Raw genomic sequence first — 18,003 nt, forward strand, 5'->3', positions numbered from 1 at the left:
CACATTCTGTGCCTTTACTACAGCAGCCAAGACAGTTTCCACGCGACACATTCTGCTTTCCAGCGTCAATTTTTATTTTCATATTTGTGTGTATTACAAAACTGAGATACATCAGTTACAAAAAGCTACAACTAGGAAAATAACTTGTGCTCCACATCTATCCTTGAGCAGTGGAACACTCTATTAGTTTATCTATAAAAGGAAGAAAAGGAAATGCCGGTTAATCCTCATATCAAATGGGGGGGGAGGGGGGTGATTTTACACGTCACTTGATCTAAGGTTAATGAGAGTTCCCCAAGTACACACTCACTCCTAGACTAGAGATACAAAGAATTTGCAAACATTATTCCTCGCCGAAGGCTCTCACTGGCAGCAGCAAATTTGTTCTCCAAATCCACTTCTCCCGCAGCATGTGCAGCACCTTTTAACTGTAAATCCAAGAGACAAATTTCCAGTATTTGATTCCATAACATATATAAAGAGGAGACCTCATATCCGAAGTGTTACATAATGACATGCTTGTGTCCAAGCATTAATAATAAAAAAGAAAATAAACTTATTTCATGGAAGTACTCCCTGATGCACCAAACTAGCTAAGTGAACCTGTGATATTAAAGATCTGCTTTTTATCCCACAAACACAATACCAAAGTAGCCTTGAATTACCTGGTTTAAAAATTCATCAAGCCTTCTTACTAGCCGAATGATACTACCTTCAAAGATATCCGTCATTTGTATAACCTCTGCGAAAGATGCTCCCTGAAAGAAAGCATTAAGACAAATAAGAGAAAAGAATAAGATCTCACAGTGTTTTCTTTTGATTGGGGCAGGGAAAGACTCTAGGTTAAGTCAATGTGGAAGAGACAATGCTAGAAAGCCCTGTTTAGGGCAATCATTCATTTTTAATCTTGCAACACTAAAATAATGTTCCTTAAAGACTGAAGTTGAGTTGCACTGAATAAACCTCTTCCATGAAATATGAGAAACTAGTTTGTTTATAATCAACTTTCCTCCAACTGGCTTCAATCAAAAAAATTAAGCAAAGAGTAATCCCAACTTCCAAGTTCCAACTAGAAAATTATGGTTCCGGAACAAAAATAATTGCCCAATAGCAGATCAATATTCCTGAATGTGCCTCTTGTAGGTAAATGACGATCATGGAGCTTAACCAAAAAGATGAACATAACATGAACACACAGAGTTAGGCTGACCACAAAGAACAAGAAATGACTTGCATTCTAGTCAGGAAAACCGCACTGAAGGCACAGGGGACTTCCAGTAGGTTTGCAAGTAATAAAGAGCTTGGAATTTGATGGTTGAAAGGACAGATTTCATGGTCCACCCCCCAACCCAAAAAATAAAAAAGGTGCAATTTTTTAAAAGATCATTTTTTTTCCCTATCAGATAAGGAAAAGACGAGAAATAGAGGAGGTTGCTGGTTGCAGAAAGATGGATGTCCTATAGATGGTAGTTTCTTTGGCTTGAAGCATGGAAAACTAGTGTCAATCATAAGCTCCTTGAGAGTTGGCTTACAGAAAATGTTACAAAAAACATGAACTTGAGTATCACTCTAATTCAAGAATGGAATTGAACACAACATTGGCATTGACACTTTACCTTTGACCAACAGTAAATGACATCCATCAAGAATGGCCGTACTGATGCCTCTACATACTCTTCAATATTTATCTCCAACTTGCATTCACGTTGAATCTGCAAACAGGAAAAAAGTTTTTGCCTGTGCTTTGACATGCAAACATTGAATTCCAAACCCTACATAAGACTGACCTCTGCTATTCTTCTTGCAGTATCTTGTAGCTGTTGTAATGGTTTAGTTAGCTCAGCTCTTAAATGTATTTGTTCATTTGTTTTGTCTCCTGGAATAAAGCAACTTGCCAGAGCCGCAGTTTGATGATGATCAAGATCATTGAATGTACCTAGCAAAAAAGATTATTTACAAATCGTATATCACTGGTTCATAGCTACTTCTGGCACAACTGCATACCATGCGACAAAGCGCAGAAGTATCGAGCAGAAGATAAGCAGCATATAAAGGGCCTGACGCCCAAAGGAAAACTACAGCAAATAGTTGGATTTTGAAATCCAGTTAGTAGAAATACTCAGCAATAAAAGCATAAAAGAGACTACTGAGCAGTAAAGGAAAAAAGAATTATTTTTTTTGTAATATTAGTTTCAGTGCAACTACATGGTTGACAAATCCTTATATCGCAAAAAGAGTAAGCTCAGGCAAGCCTTAATTCGTTTTAATTTGAACTCATTTGCTTTCACTCTTAAGAATTTCAAAACCACGTCTTTATGTGTTCCAAAGTAATACACATTGCTCCCACTTTTTAAATCAAGTCCAAAGAATTAAAATTGCATTCTAATATGGAACAAATATTACCATTCAACATCAATTCAGTCACGAGGAGTTCATCCCCAGTGTCTATCAAGCAGGCTGCGCGTCCCTTCAACTGCACAACACCATCAGCATCTATGTGACCCAGCTTCTTCAGGACTTGGGAACGGTTTTTAAGTTCATCACGAAATTTTTGAAGCTGAAAATTGTCAATTTCGTATTGAATAAATAAATTGAAAAAATCCAGTAAAGTACTAAAGGGTTACAGCAATAACTCCAAGGTGATGTAAGTGAAGTTTAATATATATAAATAGTAAATACCATCTTGAAGCTAAAAGAGTATAATAGTATAGAAGAAAACTTGAAAAGCATGAGAGAAAAAAACATGCCACACGATGTTGATTGTTCAAGAGATAACATCCTGAACCTTTAAATGAAAAGAGAAAGCAAATCTTGAATAGAAAAACTGGAAACAGAAATATTATACAATGAACCAACCTAATTAAAAAAAATACATGAATAAGACCACCTCCCTCCCTCCCTCCCTCTCTCTCTCTCTCTATATATATATATGACAAAAATCATAGTTTAGTGATTGAAGAACATTGGAGTGAAATAGACCCGAATAGAACAGGATAGATACAGAGGATTCATGTAGAAAAAACAAACGAGTTTGGGACTTGATTTAATTGATTCATGCCACATAGGAGCTTTACCTGTGAATCGCGCATTTTTGACTTGAGCTGTTGAATTTCATGGTTCACTTCCGCCTTCTTTTGGAAACTCTTAAGTTGATGTTCATCTTGTGACTGTTCCACGTGTGTGCAGCATCATATGTAGAAAGTAGTGACAATAATTAAATCATATTCATCAAAAGCATAAAAAGTAAAAGCTTATACTTTTCATGCTTCCTCACAGATTAAACAGAGTATCAAAATAAACTTTTTGTCAAACCTTGTGTAGTGGATGAGCAAACATTTTTTTCTCCAGTTCTTCAATCTGGTTCACTATATCAACAAATTCAGGATCTTCAAAGCCCATGTCCTACAATGATAGAATCAGGAAAAGCAGCAATAAACTTATCTTGATTGGTAGTTTGAAGCTGAAGAAGGATTGTTTAGAAGGTTCATTCCACAACCAGCAAACCTCCGTTATACTTGACCCAAACATAACAAAACTATGCTGGATATGATGCTAAACTCATGTGAGACTACAAGAACAACAAATGCAGAATTCTGACGAGCATAAGATGAATGCCAGAGAAAGTAAGAATAGTTAATTTTTTTCAGATGACCAAGAAATCCGTCAGGAGCCAACCCTTGGGGCCAACTATAGCATTTGAAACTCACGGATGATGGGCCCTCCCCTCTACCCTTATCAACTAATACTAAATACCAGAGTTAGTTCGATTGGCACAAGGCTCGAACTTGTGACCTAAGACACAAGTCCCTCAATGAAAGTAGAATGGTACTTGGCATCAAATCCAGCTAGAATACAGAATGAATGAAAGTAATATGATAATGATAGTACAATTAGCCGACCGAAGATACTTTCCCTTTCTGCTCTTTCTTTCTCCTTTTTTCTTTTATTACTGAGAGAATTGCGCATCAACCTTTAAAAAATGCTCTGTGAGTAGGTTAGCCTAGACTGCAATCATATAGGGTACAGATCAACCACGAAGTGCATATAGCCTCCACTGTTTGTTAAGGAACACGTAAATACAGTTGAATTACACATGGCTCCAGTTTCCTACAACAACAACAACCCAGTGAAATCCCACATCGTGGGGTTTGGAGAGGGTAAAGTGTACGCAGACCAGTTTCCTACAAGTGACACTAATTTATGGTTTTTGACATGATTGGCAAACTCTCCTCACAAAGAATTTTCAGTTATTCAGATAATCATTTAACAAAAGGAACCAAAAAGGACACAATTAAGATGTCAATCTTCTCTCAACATAATGTGTTTAAGTTTTGGCTTTTACTAACAGATGGTTGGCAATAAATGGCCAAATTCCATATTTAAAATGTCAAATGCCGAATCCAATGTGGAACCAGCAGTAAGATTATTCATACCTTTACAGGGTTAAGCTTCGGAAGGCCTTCAGGAAAACGTTTCTGAAGCTCCTGAACAGCAAGAAGAATGCTTTGCCTTGCTTCCAGTGGCCGAAGATCCGGAGGAACAGATATTCTAAGCTTACTGAGGGAAGAAATCAGGGGCAATTGAACAGGAACCTAATATTTGGAAACATACTCAGGAATGAAATCATAATATAATTTAGGTGTATGAAATAAATAATTATAACAAACTTATATACTCACTACATGCATTTCTCCCTTCTCCCCTGGATGAGGAGGACATGGTTTGGGTTGAGAACCATTTTCACCAGAACCAAGAGAGCAATGAAGTAGGGTATCCACAATATAGCCTGTGCTACGTGAAGCAGAGAGTGCAGCAGGCATAGAACCCGATGCAGCTGGAGGCTTTTTTACCACATTGACTACAACACCCCAACCCCAATCTTTTCCACCTTCCCATACCTTGACCTGCCATCATCAATACAAACTCAATGAACAACATTAAGATGAACAGTCTAATGGGGAAAGTCAAAACAAACAGAAAAATGAGTTGAATGAATTTTCAAACAATACAAACAGAAAAATGATTATTTTTTAGAATGAAAAAAAATGAATTGAACACCACAAAAGTAATATATAATGAAAAAAAATGAATTGAACACCACAAAAGTAATATATAGCACGCACAATCCCCCATCGCATGGGGTCCACGGTGAGTACAGTGGCTTAAGTGATTGGAGACCAACAGCAATCACGTAGCATCATGAGAAAATAGAATCCTCTATCTATTTTGATAGGTAAGGAGCAATAGTGACCCAAGCAAAAAAATCCAGAAAGGTAAAGTTAGAACGAGAGCAAGAAATTAGTGATTAAAAAAAGAGCAAGAAACTATAAGAAATATCAAAAGTGTAAGTTGCAGAAGGCAAGAGCACAGAATTAAGGCTCGTCTCACAAAGAGGCTTAGGTATCAATAGTAATTAGTTAAAAGTTACATTTCGTGGGCCTTCAAAAATATGGCAGATAGATTCATGTGCACCCAAAAATAGAGGAAAGGTACAGACATTCCAGAGATATGGTGACGAAATCATATAAGGGGTCAAAAAAGGGTAACGTAACGTACGTCCACACTAATCAGAGCTCAATATACTCACAAAAGTGCAGCAGAAAATAGAGATGCCTCGCCACTTACCAGCCTACCAGGAAGAAGAAAATGGAGAACCCTTTCAGGCCGTGTTATTTCAGCCATCAGTTTTTTTTCACGTTGTGCTATCTCAAGCTTTAGTTTATGATATTCTGCAACTTCACCCTACAAGTGGAGAGAAAAAAAATTCAGGATCTATTGCATAAGAAGATAGAGGTATCTGAAAACCACGATAAGTTCGATAACAACTGATTTTACCTCCCCTGATGCATCAAGCTTTGCAGCTTCTTCTTCCAGCTTAGAGACCTTCTTTCCAATGTCAGGTAACGCCTGACAAAAAGACAACCTCACTGTCAGTCATGAAAAAAAAATGCAGTCAAAGAGAGAATGGGTGTTGATAAAGACAAAACCTTCTCATACTGAAACTGGTGGAACGAGTTTTTGATAACATGCTCGGCAGTAAATTGGCCTTGGGCATGACTCAATAAATTCAGAATTGTATAGTAACTCAGCCTAAACGTGCTGACTAATGGAGCTGGTTTACCCAAAACCATGTCTTTGATGCTATCCATCTCCATCTGAAATCATCAAACACTACGTAAGACATCCACCAAAAGAGCAAAGAAGAATTCTTGACAACATTGTTTGCAATTTTGCATATGCTTAAGTGGCTAAAACTATACATTTCAAGATGGCAATAACAGTTATCTACAAGATACTCTTAAAGTGAGAATATTACTACCAACCTACCTTCTCATCAATCATGATAATACAAATGCCACGGTCATCTTTTCCACGACGTCCTGCTCTTCCACTCATCTGCATGAAAGAAAAAAAAATTGAAGAATAAAAAACTGAAATGCAAAATGATTTAAGTCATGTAATATGGGCAATTCAGACTCACCTGTATATACTCACCAGATCCAATGTAACGATGACTATCACCATCCCATTTCTTTACACTGGTAAAGACAACAGTTTTCGCAGGCATGTTTAGCCCCATGGCAAACTATCAAAACAGTAGAAGGAAACACAAAAGAGAAAAACAATTAGGGCCGTCTAACTACACAAGATAACAAGACACAAAAAAAAGGGGAAGTCACTACAGTCTCTGTTGCAAAAAGAGCCTTGATGAGTCCTTCTTGGAATAGAAGTTCCACAAGTTCCTTTATAACAGGAAGCAGGCCAGAGTGGTGAACAGCAATCCCACGCTGAAGTAGGGGCAACATTAATTCAATAGCTGGTAAGTTTCTATCTTCCTCGGTCAAGCAATCCACTGCATTATGGAAAACCTCCTTCACTACTTCCTTCTCCTCTTCAGTATTAAAATCAAGCTTGGGCATAGACATTGCATGTTGTTCGCATTCTCTTCTACTAAAACTGAACACAATGACTGGCTGAAACTTCCGTTCCATGATCATCTAATTGTCAAGAATCAATTGCTTCAGTGATATGAGCCATCACCATTGTTATAGTAAATCATTAAAGAACTGTAAAGGCAATGTATTATGACACGGTGTTTATAAAAGCCATAAGGCAAACGAGTGACAAGGTTCATGGGACATGAAGGGGAAAATCCAGAAGTAGAGCACACTATCACAAAACTTTAAAATATAATGAGTTTAGTTCTATGATAATCAACTTGCAATTAAAATAACTAATTTCAGCATCTAATATATAATAGTATATTTAAGAAATAAACCTTGTTTGGATGGTTGTTACCCATTGTGTTGTATTGTATTGTTAGTTTAAATACAATGTTTGTTTTGATTGTTACTTAAATTATATTGTATCTATGGTTTAAATACATCGTTAGGTAATGACAAAAAGTCTCATTTTATGTAACAATCGATTTGGTGTGATCACATCATTACCTCAATATTTTCTTCTCATTTTGTCTTTACTTATTATTTAATAATCATATTTTATCTTTTACCCTACGTTTTTATAGTAGCTCTACCTTGTATCCTAATTTTCTTGTAGGTTTATTATTCAAATTGTTGATGTGACATTGTGTAACGACGGAGAACGATACAATCTATTTAAATAGTGTACTCATTAAAACAACCCAATACGATACGATACAATACAATATGATACATTATTAAACTTCCATCTCTTCCCATTTACTCTTAGACGCACGAAGTTCTTTGAAGAGCATGGCTTCACTCAAGAAGCAAGTTTAATCTATAATAACACTGTTATGACAAAAATCTAAGTATCCTAAGAAAGTAAATTGATATAACACGAAAGAGCAAAACCAAGATAATATATCATCTGGAGACCAAAGTACCAAACTACATACCTTGACAATTTTGCAGATATCTGATACACCACCAGAAGTAGAGCCACCTTTTGCGATTCTACCTCTAACCTTAGCATTTCCACTGTTGTTTCCATCTCCCACTTTCTTCTTTGCAAAACTGTCCTGCATCTTCAAAAAATTGTCCTCCCTAAACTGCTCATTCTCATCAATAACAAGATACAATCCAGAACCACCCATGGGGAACATATAATGCTGCAACGGGGTAGGCCGAAAATCAGTGTAGACCACATGACATGGCTGTTTATGAATATTGCATATCCATTCGGCAAACTGGGTAGCATTGGACATAGTCGCTGAAAGAAAAACCATCTTAATAGCTGGTGGCAAGAATATGATACTCTCTTCCCAAACAACCCCTCTTTCACGATCTTTCATGTAATGTATCTCATCAAATATAACCCAAGCAACTTCCTTTAATACCTCAGAACCCCTATAAAGCATACCCCTTAAAATCTCCGTCGTCATCACCAAACAACTAGCATTTGGTGAAAGCGTTACATCACCAGTCATTAAACCAACATCAGAAAACTCATGACTTAACTCTCTGTATTTCTGATTACTCAAAGCTTTCAAAGGTGAAGTATAAATAACCCTTTGTTTATCCCTAAAAGCCATTGCAATTGCGTATTCAGCAACAGCAGTTTTACCAGCGGAGGTATGTGCTGATACAAGGATTGACTCTTTCCGTTCCAAGCATGCAACTGACACTTCCTGAAATGGATCGAGCTTGAATGGGTAGGTTTTCGCCATTTCACCATTGTAACAAGGATTTGAAAGGGTTCCGTGAATTGATTCGTCATTGGTTGAAGTGTAACTAGATGGAGCTGCTACCTCATGCACGCAAGTCCTAGTTAAATTTGCTCTCTTGGAAGATGAATTTAGCTCCGGGACTTCCTTCTCGTCGGAGTTCACCTCCGGTTCCTTCCTTTTCACCGTAGACGGAGAAGACTCCATTTTCAGCTTCTGTTTAGGGTTTCGGCTTAAACCCTTCTCCGAACTACAGTAGTTGTTTTCTTTACTAACCAATTTTTCCCAATCTGAATATGACTTCTCGCTATTGGTTGGGTTTAAGATGAATATAACAACTTGTTTTGGATGGTTGTTAGTACTTGTTTCCGTTCTATTATATTGTTAGTTTAAATATAATATATTTTTTTGATTATTACATAATTTTATTATATCGTATTATTTAAATTCATCGTTAGATAACTATAAAAAGTACTATTTTGTCTAACGATCAATTTGGTGTGTGATCGTGTCATTATCTTAATAGTTTTTTCTTATTTTATTTTTATTTTTTATTTAATAATTCTATTTTAGTTTTTTTCCTTTATCACGTACTCTACTTTTTTCGTAGGTTTATCATTCAAATTGTTAATGTGTGACATATGTAACGACATAGAACGATACAATTTATCCAAATATTATATTCATTAAAACATTACAATACACTATAGTACAATATATTATGAAATAATACATAACAATCATCCAAACTACGGAGCACTTGGTCACATTTCATTATAAAAAAAAAACTTAAAAAGGAAAAAAAATATTCTTAAAGTAAAAAATTATATTTGATCATGAATATAATTTAGAATTGTTTTTTTACTTTTTATTAATAATTTAGAGTAAATATTTTATTATTATTTTTAAAAATCTTGAAAATTCTGAAATTCAGCTTATCTTGAATTTTGAAATTTTATGACCAGATTATATAATTTCATGACCACTCCTAAATATATTTGCATACAAATATGGTTGAAATTTTAATAAATATATATATACGGAAAGGTCATTGATCTTTTACTTTCTAAAGGAAAAAGTTATATTTGTTTGTCATATTTTTGTAATATATTTATTATTATTATTTAACTTTGAACATATATTTACATTAAATTGTGACGTTAAGCATAAATAATACAAATTTTACTAGTATGGAGGTTAATTGCTTGTCTTCACATGAGTTTTTGATATTACATTTGTTGTCATTTTTTGATCCTCATATACATGTATTTAGAACGTCTGGATACATGATCGAGTATCTTGGATACGAGTTAAGCGGATACATTTAATTATGTATATTTAATTATGAAATATAGGTGAAACACAATAATCTAGGAGCAAATCACGCGTATAATGACTCGAGAGTATCTGCCAATCACTGATCCAACAAAAATCAAAAAAATTAAAACTCTTTCACATTTTTTTCGAGCATCAGCAATTTTTTCGTCGTCTCTTCCCTAAATTTCTTCTCCCGTCTTTGTTAATTGAATTTCGAGTTTTTTGGGGTCAACAATGGCAACTATCTGACAAGTACAAACTTTTATCACATACATTAAAAAAAATGAGATAAGATACAATGAAGAAACAGAACAGTTCAGATACATACAAGAAACAGAACAAATACACAGAAGAAACAATTCAAATGCATAGAACAAACAGTTCATGTACAATAGAATATCTCCAAATTAATATTCGGTAAATTAATGCACTTTTTAATGTAATATTTTTTTTCGATCACGACTTGGACCAGTGAAAAAAATCGCCAATTTCAATAAGATAATATATTTTCGGATAACCCCTATATAAATATATGATCCCATTAATATAATCAATTAATAATTTTTAAAATTATAAAGATATCTAAGACAATTTAGTGAGATATAATTTTAGTATTTTTTTTATTTTTTGTTAAAATTTAAATTTAGTTGAAACTAATTTCAAACTTTCTTATTGAATTCAAAAGTTTCAATTGTCTTCTCGTCCTTTTTCAAAAAATTGTGACGAGTTCTAGACACAATAAATGTTTTCTTACGTGTAATTGGTCCAAAGATATTGTATCGTCTATAATGACCACGAAGGTCAATTTCGACATTTTTGATAAAATTATCGTTTTACCCCTCCTGTTAGTTTTTTTGAGTCACTTTTGGTTGAGTCTGAAAGTTAGTTTTTGAAAATCTTGTGAAAATTTGAGGTTTTGCTTGAGAAATAGATTTTAAAGACTCAAGTTGTCAAATTTAGAGTTTCAGAGTTATTTGGAGTTTTGAGTCTCGGAATGAAATTCCATCGATTCCATTAGTTTTGGAATGTGGAAATTGGTCTAGGAGAGTTGCCGGAATCAGATTTGGAGTTAAAACGTGGAATTTAGGTCCGAAATTGAAAATTGAGTTAAAGTTTGATCCAAATTTGACTTTGGTCAACATTTGGGGTTCGGGTACTCGAATTTGATTTCTAATGGTTCCAATAGTTTCAGGAGGTGATTCTAATGCTAGAAATGACTTCGTTACAATTTTTAGAGGTCCTAAGGGTATTTTGGATATTTCAAGTGTCGAAACTAGTTTAGTTGCGACTTATCGGATTTCAGGTCAAGGAGGCCTTGAATTTAAATTCCGATGATTCCATTGAGTTTGGAACGTCGAATTTAGTAGGATTGCATATACGATTTGTGTACATGAGATTTCGAACGTATCCTGAGGGTTGTTTCGAAAGTTTGGAGACTCAGAGAATTTGAGTTGCTGAACTGTGGTGCACTCGCTTTAGCGAGGGGAGGTCGCTTTAGCGACAATCGCTTAAGCATATCCAATCGCTTTAGCAACGTTCGCTCAAATGACATCCTCTTCGCTTTAGCGAGGCGGTCCTTTTAAGCAGGGTTCGCTTAAGCGGGTTAGCGACGCCTTGTCACTTTTGCAACATCAGAAAAGGATTTAGACGAGGTTTAAGGTATTTTCACATTTTTAATATTTCAAACTCAGTTTAGGCGATTTCTTCGAGATTTTTCACAACAAAATTCTTGGGTAATGTATTTCTAACACTTTCCTTTAATTTCCATTGAATATTTTTGAATTTAACTTCAAATTGGAGATTTTGGATTTTCTTGAAGATGAACTTTTGAAGGAGAAATTGGAATTTTGAATTCATCTTAACCTTTTTTTTAAATGGTTTTCACCACTAGATTCCTAATTACTTGAGGGACACTTTCATCTAAAAATAATCAGATTTCGAGCTCGATTTCTTATATATAATTTTTGACCATTTTGCCCTTTTCACCAGAATTGCTTGATTTTAGTGTCAATAGCTTCGAAATGTGATTGTGAGTTTATATTTGATAAAATTGTGGTGATTCGGAATATTATCGGAGAGGAAAAGTGGTGATTTCAGATTGTTCATGACTTTTGGCTAAGGCAAGTGAAATTCTAACCTTTGTTAAGTATGTTGAACCTTGTATTTTTCTATGTGAGGGGATTAGGGTGTGTTGGGTCATTAGATTGAATTGAATTATTATGAGTTGAAGTGCAATAGTGGAATTTGGATAGGGATAATTGTTTAAGTGTTGTGAATTATGAGACATTAATCTATTATGTGATTGCGGATTATATGACAACTTATTTGAATATTTATCATGTATCACTTATTATCTATGCATATATTTATCTGTGATGGCTGAAAAATGATATGAGTGAGGTACTGGTATTGGGATCAAGATTTCTATCGGTCGAGGTGATTTGTCGGAGTCTCTTCCGGTGGTCGAGGTCTTTTCCGATAGATACATGGTCTATATAAGCCCCCTATGGATTTTGATCTGAGGTGATCAACGAATGTTTATCGTAGGACTGACATGCATCATGATATTTGACATTGCGTTTGCATCTATTTCATTCTGTGATTGATTATGATTTAAGATTTCTTGTGTTTGCCTGAGTATGGTAGTGAGAACGTTTATGTACTTTCTATTTGTGGACTGACTAGTATTCTGGTATAATTATGATATAAATTATATAGATTGGGCTGTTTGAGTGCAGGTGTGTAGTTGTGGAAGATTGTGGTTGGGATGTTAGGAGTATCTGTGTTCCACATTGCTTTACTTAGGGTTTAGTTTCCATTTTACTGAGTACCATGTTGTTGGTGCTCACCCCTTGTTTCTACATTTATGTAGGATCTGAGCCCGGCACCTCCTGCTCTTAGTACTTCTATTGATCGGGCCGAGCTTTTGGACGCGTGAGAGGTAGCAACTTGTCTTATTTGGCATACTTTCGCCGCCCATTTACTTTTTGATTTGTTCTACTTGAGTACTGAGACATATAAACTTGAATCTTTTTTTCTGTTGAAATAGTGGCTTGTACATGTGACACAAAGTCTTGGGTGGTTTAAAATCTAGTTTTCCGCTTATTGTTATCTATGTCGTATTAGACTTTATATTTTCGCTTTTATTTCCATTTATTATGAAGTGCTTAAACTCTTAGGCTGACTCGCCTTGGTGGGTTAAGCGAGTGTCATCACACTCAAATTCGGGTCGTGACCTCGTCACTAACTTCATCGTCAATATTATTTTCTCCAATGGTATATCCCAATTTTCTTTTAAGCTCTGAACCTCTAAATATGTATCATTTTTATTCGGATAATCCAACACGCTATTGACATTCATTTTATTGCGGTAAATCGAGACCATTAATCATGACCTCAATTTAATGAATGTCATTTTCACAAGTGGGTTCATTTAAATTCTTTTAGGATTCTTTGAATCTCGAAAATACTCTTTAAATCAATAAATATTAATTTATCAATTAAATAATACCTTAACAAAATAATAATATTTTTTGATCCCGATATAGAGAGGTTCTACTGTACATAAAAATATAGAACAAATACGTACACAGTAAAAATAATTTAGAAAGACAGTTCGGATACATAAAAGAAACATCACAAATACATAAAAGAAATAGATATTTATCACGCCCTGAGAGGGTACCTTAGACGTGACCGGCATTCGAAGACCATTGCTGGTCTCTAAGCGAACCACTTGGTCCAATCACACATCCATTCACTATCAATCAATCAGTAGAAAGTTTAAAATAACAAAATAATTTGGCGGGCAATCCAAATCAACGATCTAACTCAAGAAAGAAAGGTCATGGGCCAACAAATCAAACTCCAATCTTTGTCATTAAAATAGTTTGACAAGAATAATTCAAGGAAAGAAAATACTCAATCGACCCATCACTATCTAGTCTATGAAGCCTCTATCACTACTATCTAATTGGTGCCAATGACATGTTCATGGCTACCTCAAATCAGAATGAAAAGGACTTAACTCAACGCAAGAATAACATAAGTGGTGTCCTCCGAATGTAGGGGAGGACTCACTAATAAGCTGAGTGTAAATGGATCCTCAATGGTGCGCCTATTGACGATCTCTTAAACATGTCTCTGCATCATGAAATGATGCAGGTCCAAATGAACGTCAGTACATGGAATGTACGAGTATGTAATATGGCAGAATGAAACATACCTCAGGGAAGAATAACGTTGGTTCAAATATCTCAAATCAGAAAATAAGAGAGACTCAATCAAAGTGTCATAAGTCTAAAGTAAGAATACATTTTTAGACAAAGACCAACCATATACCATACAATCTAATCCAATCATGTACAATACAGTTCAATCAAATCATTTACAATTCGATCCCATCCAATCATGTACAATCCGATCCAATACAATCACATACCATTATATTCAATCCAATCACATATCATTCTATTCAACCCAATCACATATCATCTAATCCAATCTAATCGTACACTATTCAATCACATATCATTCTATTCAACCCAATCACATATCATCTAATCCAATCCAATCGTACACTATTCAATCACATATCATCCAATCCAATCATATGCAATCAACTCCACCATAAAGTCAAAGGACTCAATTCAATAGATATGCAAATTAAATTATGTAATGTTATATAATCCAACTCAAATATCAACAAGCTCAATCAAACCAATCAAATCATGCACAATCCACTCAATTTGGGAGTTTCTCTAATCGACAATAATCCCACCACCTATAAGTAGGTGATGCACAACGAGCCACGTCATTGCCACGTCCGTCCATACCTTGCTAGGGCATGAACGAATCAACCAATCATGGATTCCATCGATCAATCAAGTCCTATCATTTCAAGATAATAAAATGGAAAACATCCGACTTTAACGGTTCGATTCCATGGGAAACATTCGACTTTAACGGTTCAATCCCTTCCTACGTTGGCGGCGTAGTTTATGGAATTCAAGTATGGACTATATTCTTACCCAATTCGGTGTTCGATACTCCTCCCAAGACTCAATATGCACATATTTATCAAGTGAGTAAAATATTCAAAATACTCATTTAGTCTCTTAGGACTTAGTTTCAAATCAACTCATTTAGTCTCATTGGACTCTTTTCAAAACTCAATCCATCTGGTCTCATTGGACCTTCTTTCACAATCAACTCATTTCAATCATCAAACTCTTCTTTCTGAATTCGATACCATCTCAACTCAATGAATGCAGAAAATATTAGATGCATTTAAAACATAATTTCAACTCCTCAACTCAAACTCAAAATAGATATTTTTATGTAAAAATACTCAACTCGTTTATACTCAAAATACTCATGTTAAAAAATAATTAAAAGACTTCTCAAACTCAACTCATGCTTAAACTCTTTTTAAATCATAGATGAAAATAATCACTCTTTAAACTCAAAATAGTGTATAAATAGTTTATGCAAAAATGTTCACAAATCATTTATTTAAAACTCCTTCTCAAAAGATCATTTATTTTCAAAATGTTCATAAGACTCCAATCAAATCAAATTATGCAAATCACATATCATATAATCACATTGGACTCCAATCCACTTCATCACACAACATCCTCATCAACATAACCTCTTCATTCACATCATCATCAAATATCATCATTCACATCATCATCAAACATCATCATCACATCATCATCAAATATCATTATTCAAATCATCATCAAACATCATTATCACATCATCATCAAACATCTACTCCAAAATCCTTATTTAATTCTACGTTCAATTTATAGAGACAAAAGGACATTCTAACTCTACCAAGGTTTTGTTCCTTTTTATGTCTTTCACATTCAAAACTACCCCAATTCATTTTTTTCATCCCAATCAATGTATACACATAAAACCATCAATCTCAACCTCAAGACAATTATGACAAAAAAAATCTCATCTTGGGTTCATGTGAATGAATACATGAATCCATATTTTCAACAAAACTCAACTCAAATGAATCCATACTCTCAACAAAACTCAACTCAAGAATACCATCAATACATATAAATTCATATACAAAAATTCATTTGTAGTCAATAATATGAAAGATAACTATTCAAGAATTAAAGTCATGAAAATCACCAATCAATTACTAGTACATAAAAATATTCTAGAGTTTAGGAAAATCTCAAGAAAACCTTCATAGAAGGTTCAATCCCTTCACAATTTTCATCCAACATATCTATGGGGCATATGAAAGAACTCAATCCATATTTTAGGTTAACCTTACATACCTTAGAGTAGATTTTGAAGAAACCTTGTTGTTGGGTCTTCAATGGGAAGCTTGAATCCTTGAGCTTTTGAGGGCAAATCTTGTAAGAGATGTTTGGGAGAGAAGAGGGGATGAAGATTAGGGTTTTTGGGAGGTGAAAAGGCTGAAAAATGATCCCAAAACATTCTAAGTTAGGGTATATATGTTTAGGAAAAATGTCCAAGTTGCCCCTCTTCAAAATCTGGAAAACTGGGCAAAACTCTTGTTGGCGCTATAGTGGCGCGTCGCGCCACTGCAGCTCCAAGCCAAAATGGTCTTAAAACCCTGCACACTTAATAGTGGCGCATCACGCCAAGGACCAAACTACTGAGGCTGTTTTCTGGCGCTATAGTGGCGTCGGGCGCCACTGGAGCGCCAAGCCTAAATTTTCTGCAGTTAGAGTCCAGGCCTGAAATTCCTGCAGTACTAGTCTGTAGTAAAATGGTCATAACTTTTGACTCCGAACTCCAAAAAATACAATCTTGGTGGAGTTGGAAAGAAGACTCAAAGAACTTTAATTTGATAGGTCATGTGCCACCCAGTTCATTATATTCTAGGAGATCTGCTCGTTTGAAGTTGGCCCTTATACTAACTCATCCGAAAACTTAATCGATTGGAATTCTTTGGACTCAGTTTGGTGTTAGAGATCTCTTATGACCCCTAAACACATCTAACACACTTCAAATACTTAGAAATTGATCCTAACTCATATATAAAATTACAAGTTCTTTGGTTCGAGTCTACCCACACGTGAAGAAATATTTGAGTCTTTACAAAAAAAAATCCGAGGTGTTACAATATTCACTCATAACTAATTCATACACTACTAATACCCGCATAACTCTAACTTACTGCCAAACGACCCCTATATGTTTCTTGAAATGATATTGAAATTTTGAAATGAGTGTTAGGCGTCGTTTGTTTGCACTTAATAGATGTATGAATCTGAATGGTACAAATATTAGACCATTAAATGAATTCATTTTCATTAAGATTTCGAGAACTTAATTGGTCTGAATATGTTTTAATCATTAAGATCTAGAACATAGTCTTAATATCATTAAGAAATATTTTTGTGTAGATAATACTCATCGTTACTCTATACATAGTCACCAACCACTACCGCTAACCACCTTTTCCATCGCCACTACCATTACCACCACCACCACTATTATCAACCATTATTATCATTGTCAACCACTAGTCATCTTTACCATCACAACAACCAGCGTTGCTAGCTATTATTATCAGCTACAACCAAACTTATCTTCTTCATCATTATAATTATATCAATTGTCATCACCAACTCCATCTATGTAGTTGCCGCCAACTCCACTATGACTATCACCGCTACAATCATTTCCTACTACCAACAAACTCCGTCATCACAACTAGTACAATGATCAATTATCATGATACATTCTTTGGTTACCACCACCATCACCACAACCATCTCCACTATTACTATTAGTCATTACCACCACTGTGGCGTATCTCTAATACTAACAACCTCCATTATCATAATTAGCACTGCCACCAACTACCACAAACACATTATTATCAACCACCATAATTTTTTCACTCACCACCATCAACACCACCAACTACTAATATCAACCAATTTCACCATTATAATTATGAAAAAAATTATTCTGAGCAAAGTACAACCAACAAAACTTGTATGAGGATCCACTAACTTTTTGACACG

At 34.9% G+C, this 18,003-nt stretch overlaps 1 protein-coding gene across 1 annotated transcript; it reads right to left on the bottom strand.

Moving 5' to 3' along the window:
• Positions 1-132: 132 nt before the first annotated feature.
• LOC129880678 (DExH-box ATP-dependent RNA helicase DExH10-like) lies at positions 133-8,951 on the bottom strand. Its single transcript, XM_055954825.1, has 16 exons — positions 7,883-8,951; positions 6,684-6,998; positions 6,482-6,586; positions 6,328-6,396; positions 5,988-6,155; positions 5,836-5,907; positions 5,626-5,742; positions 4,680-4,904; positions 4,434-4,592; positions 3,313-3,402; positions 3,075-3,167; positions 2,404-2,557; positions 1,788-1,936; positions 1,617-1,712; positions 666-758; positions 133-428 (listed from the first exon to the last, which is right to left on the bottom strand). Exons 1-16 carry the CDS (start codon positions 8,855-8,857, stop codon positions 318-320), a joined length of 2,991 nt encoding a protein of 996 aa, XP_055810800.1. The 5' UTR covers positions 8,858-8,951; the 3' UTR covers positions 133-317.
• Between the last annotated feature and the right edge of the window lie 9,052 nt (positions 8,952-18,003).

This window comes from Solanum dulcamara, chromosome 2, assembly GCF_947179165.1.
Source record: "Solanum dulcamara chromosome 2, daSolDulc1.2, whole genome shotgun sequence".
In the NCBI taxonomy this organism is placed as follows: domain Eukaryota; kingdom Viridiplantae; phylum Streptophyta; class Magnoliopsida; order Solanales; family Solanaceae; genus Solanum; species Solanum dulcamara.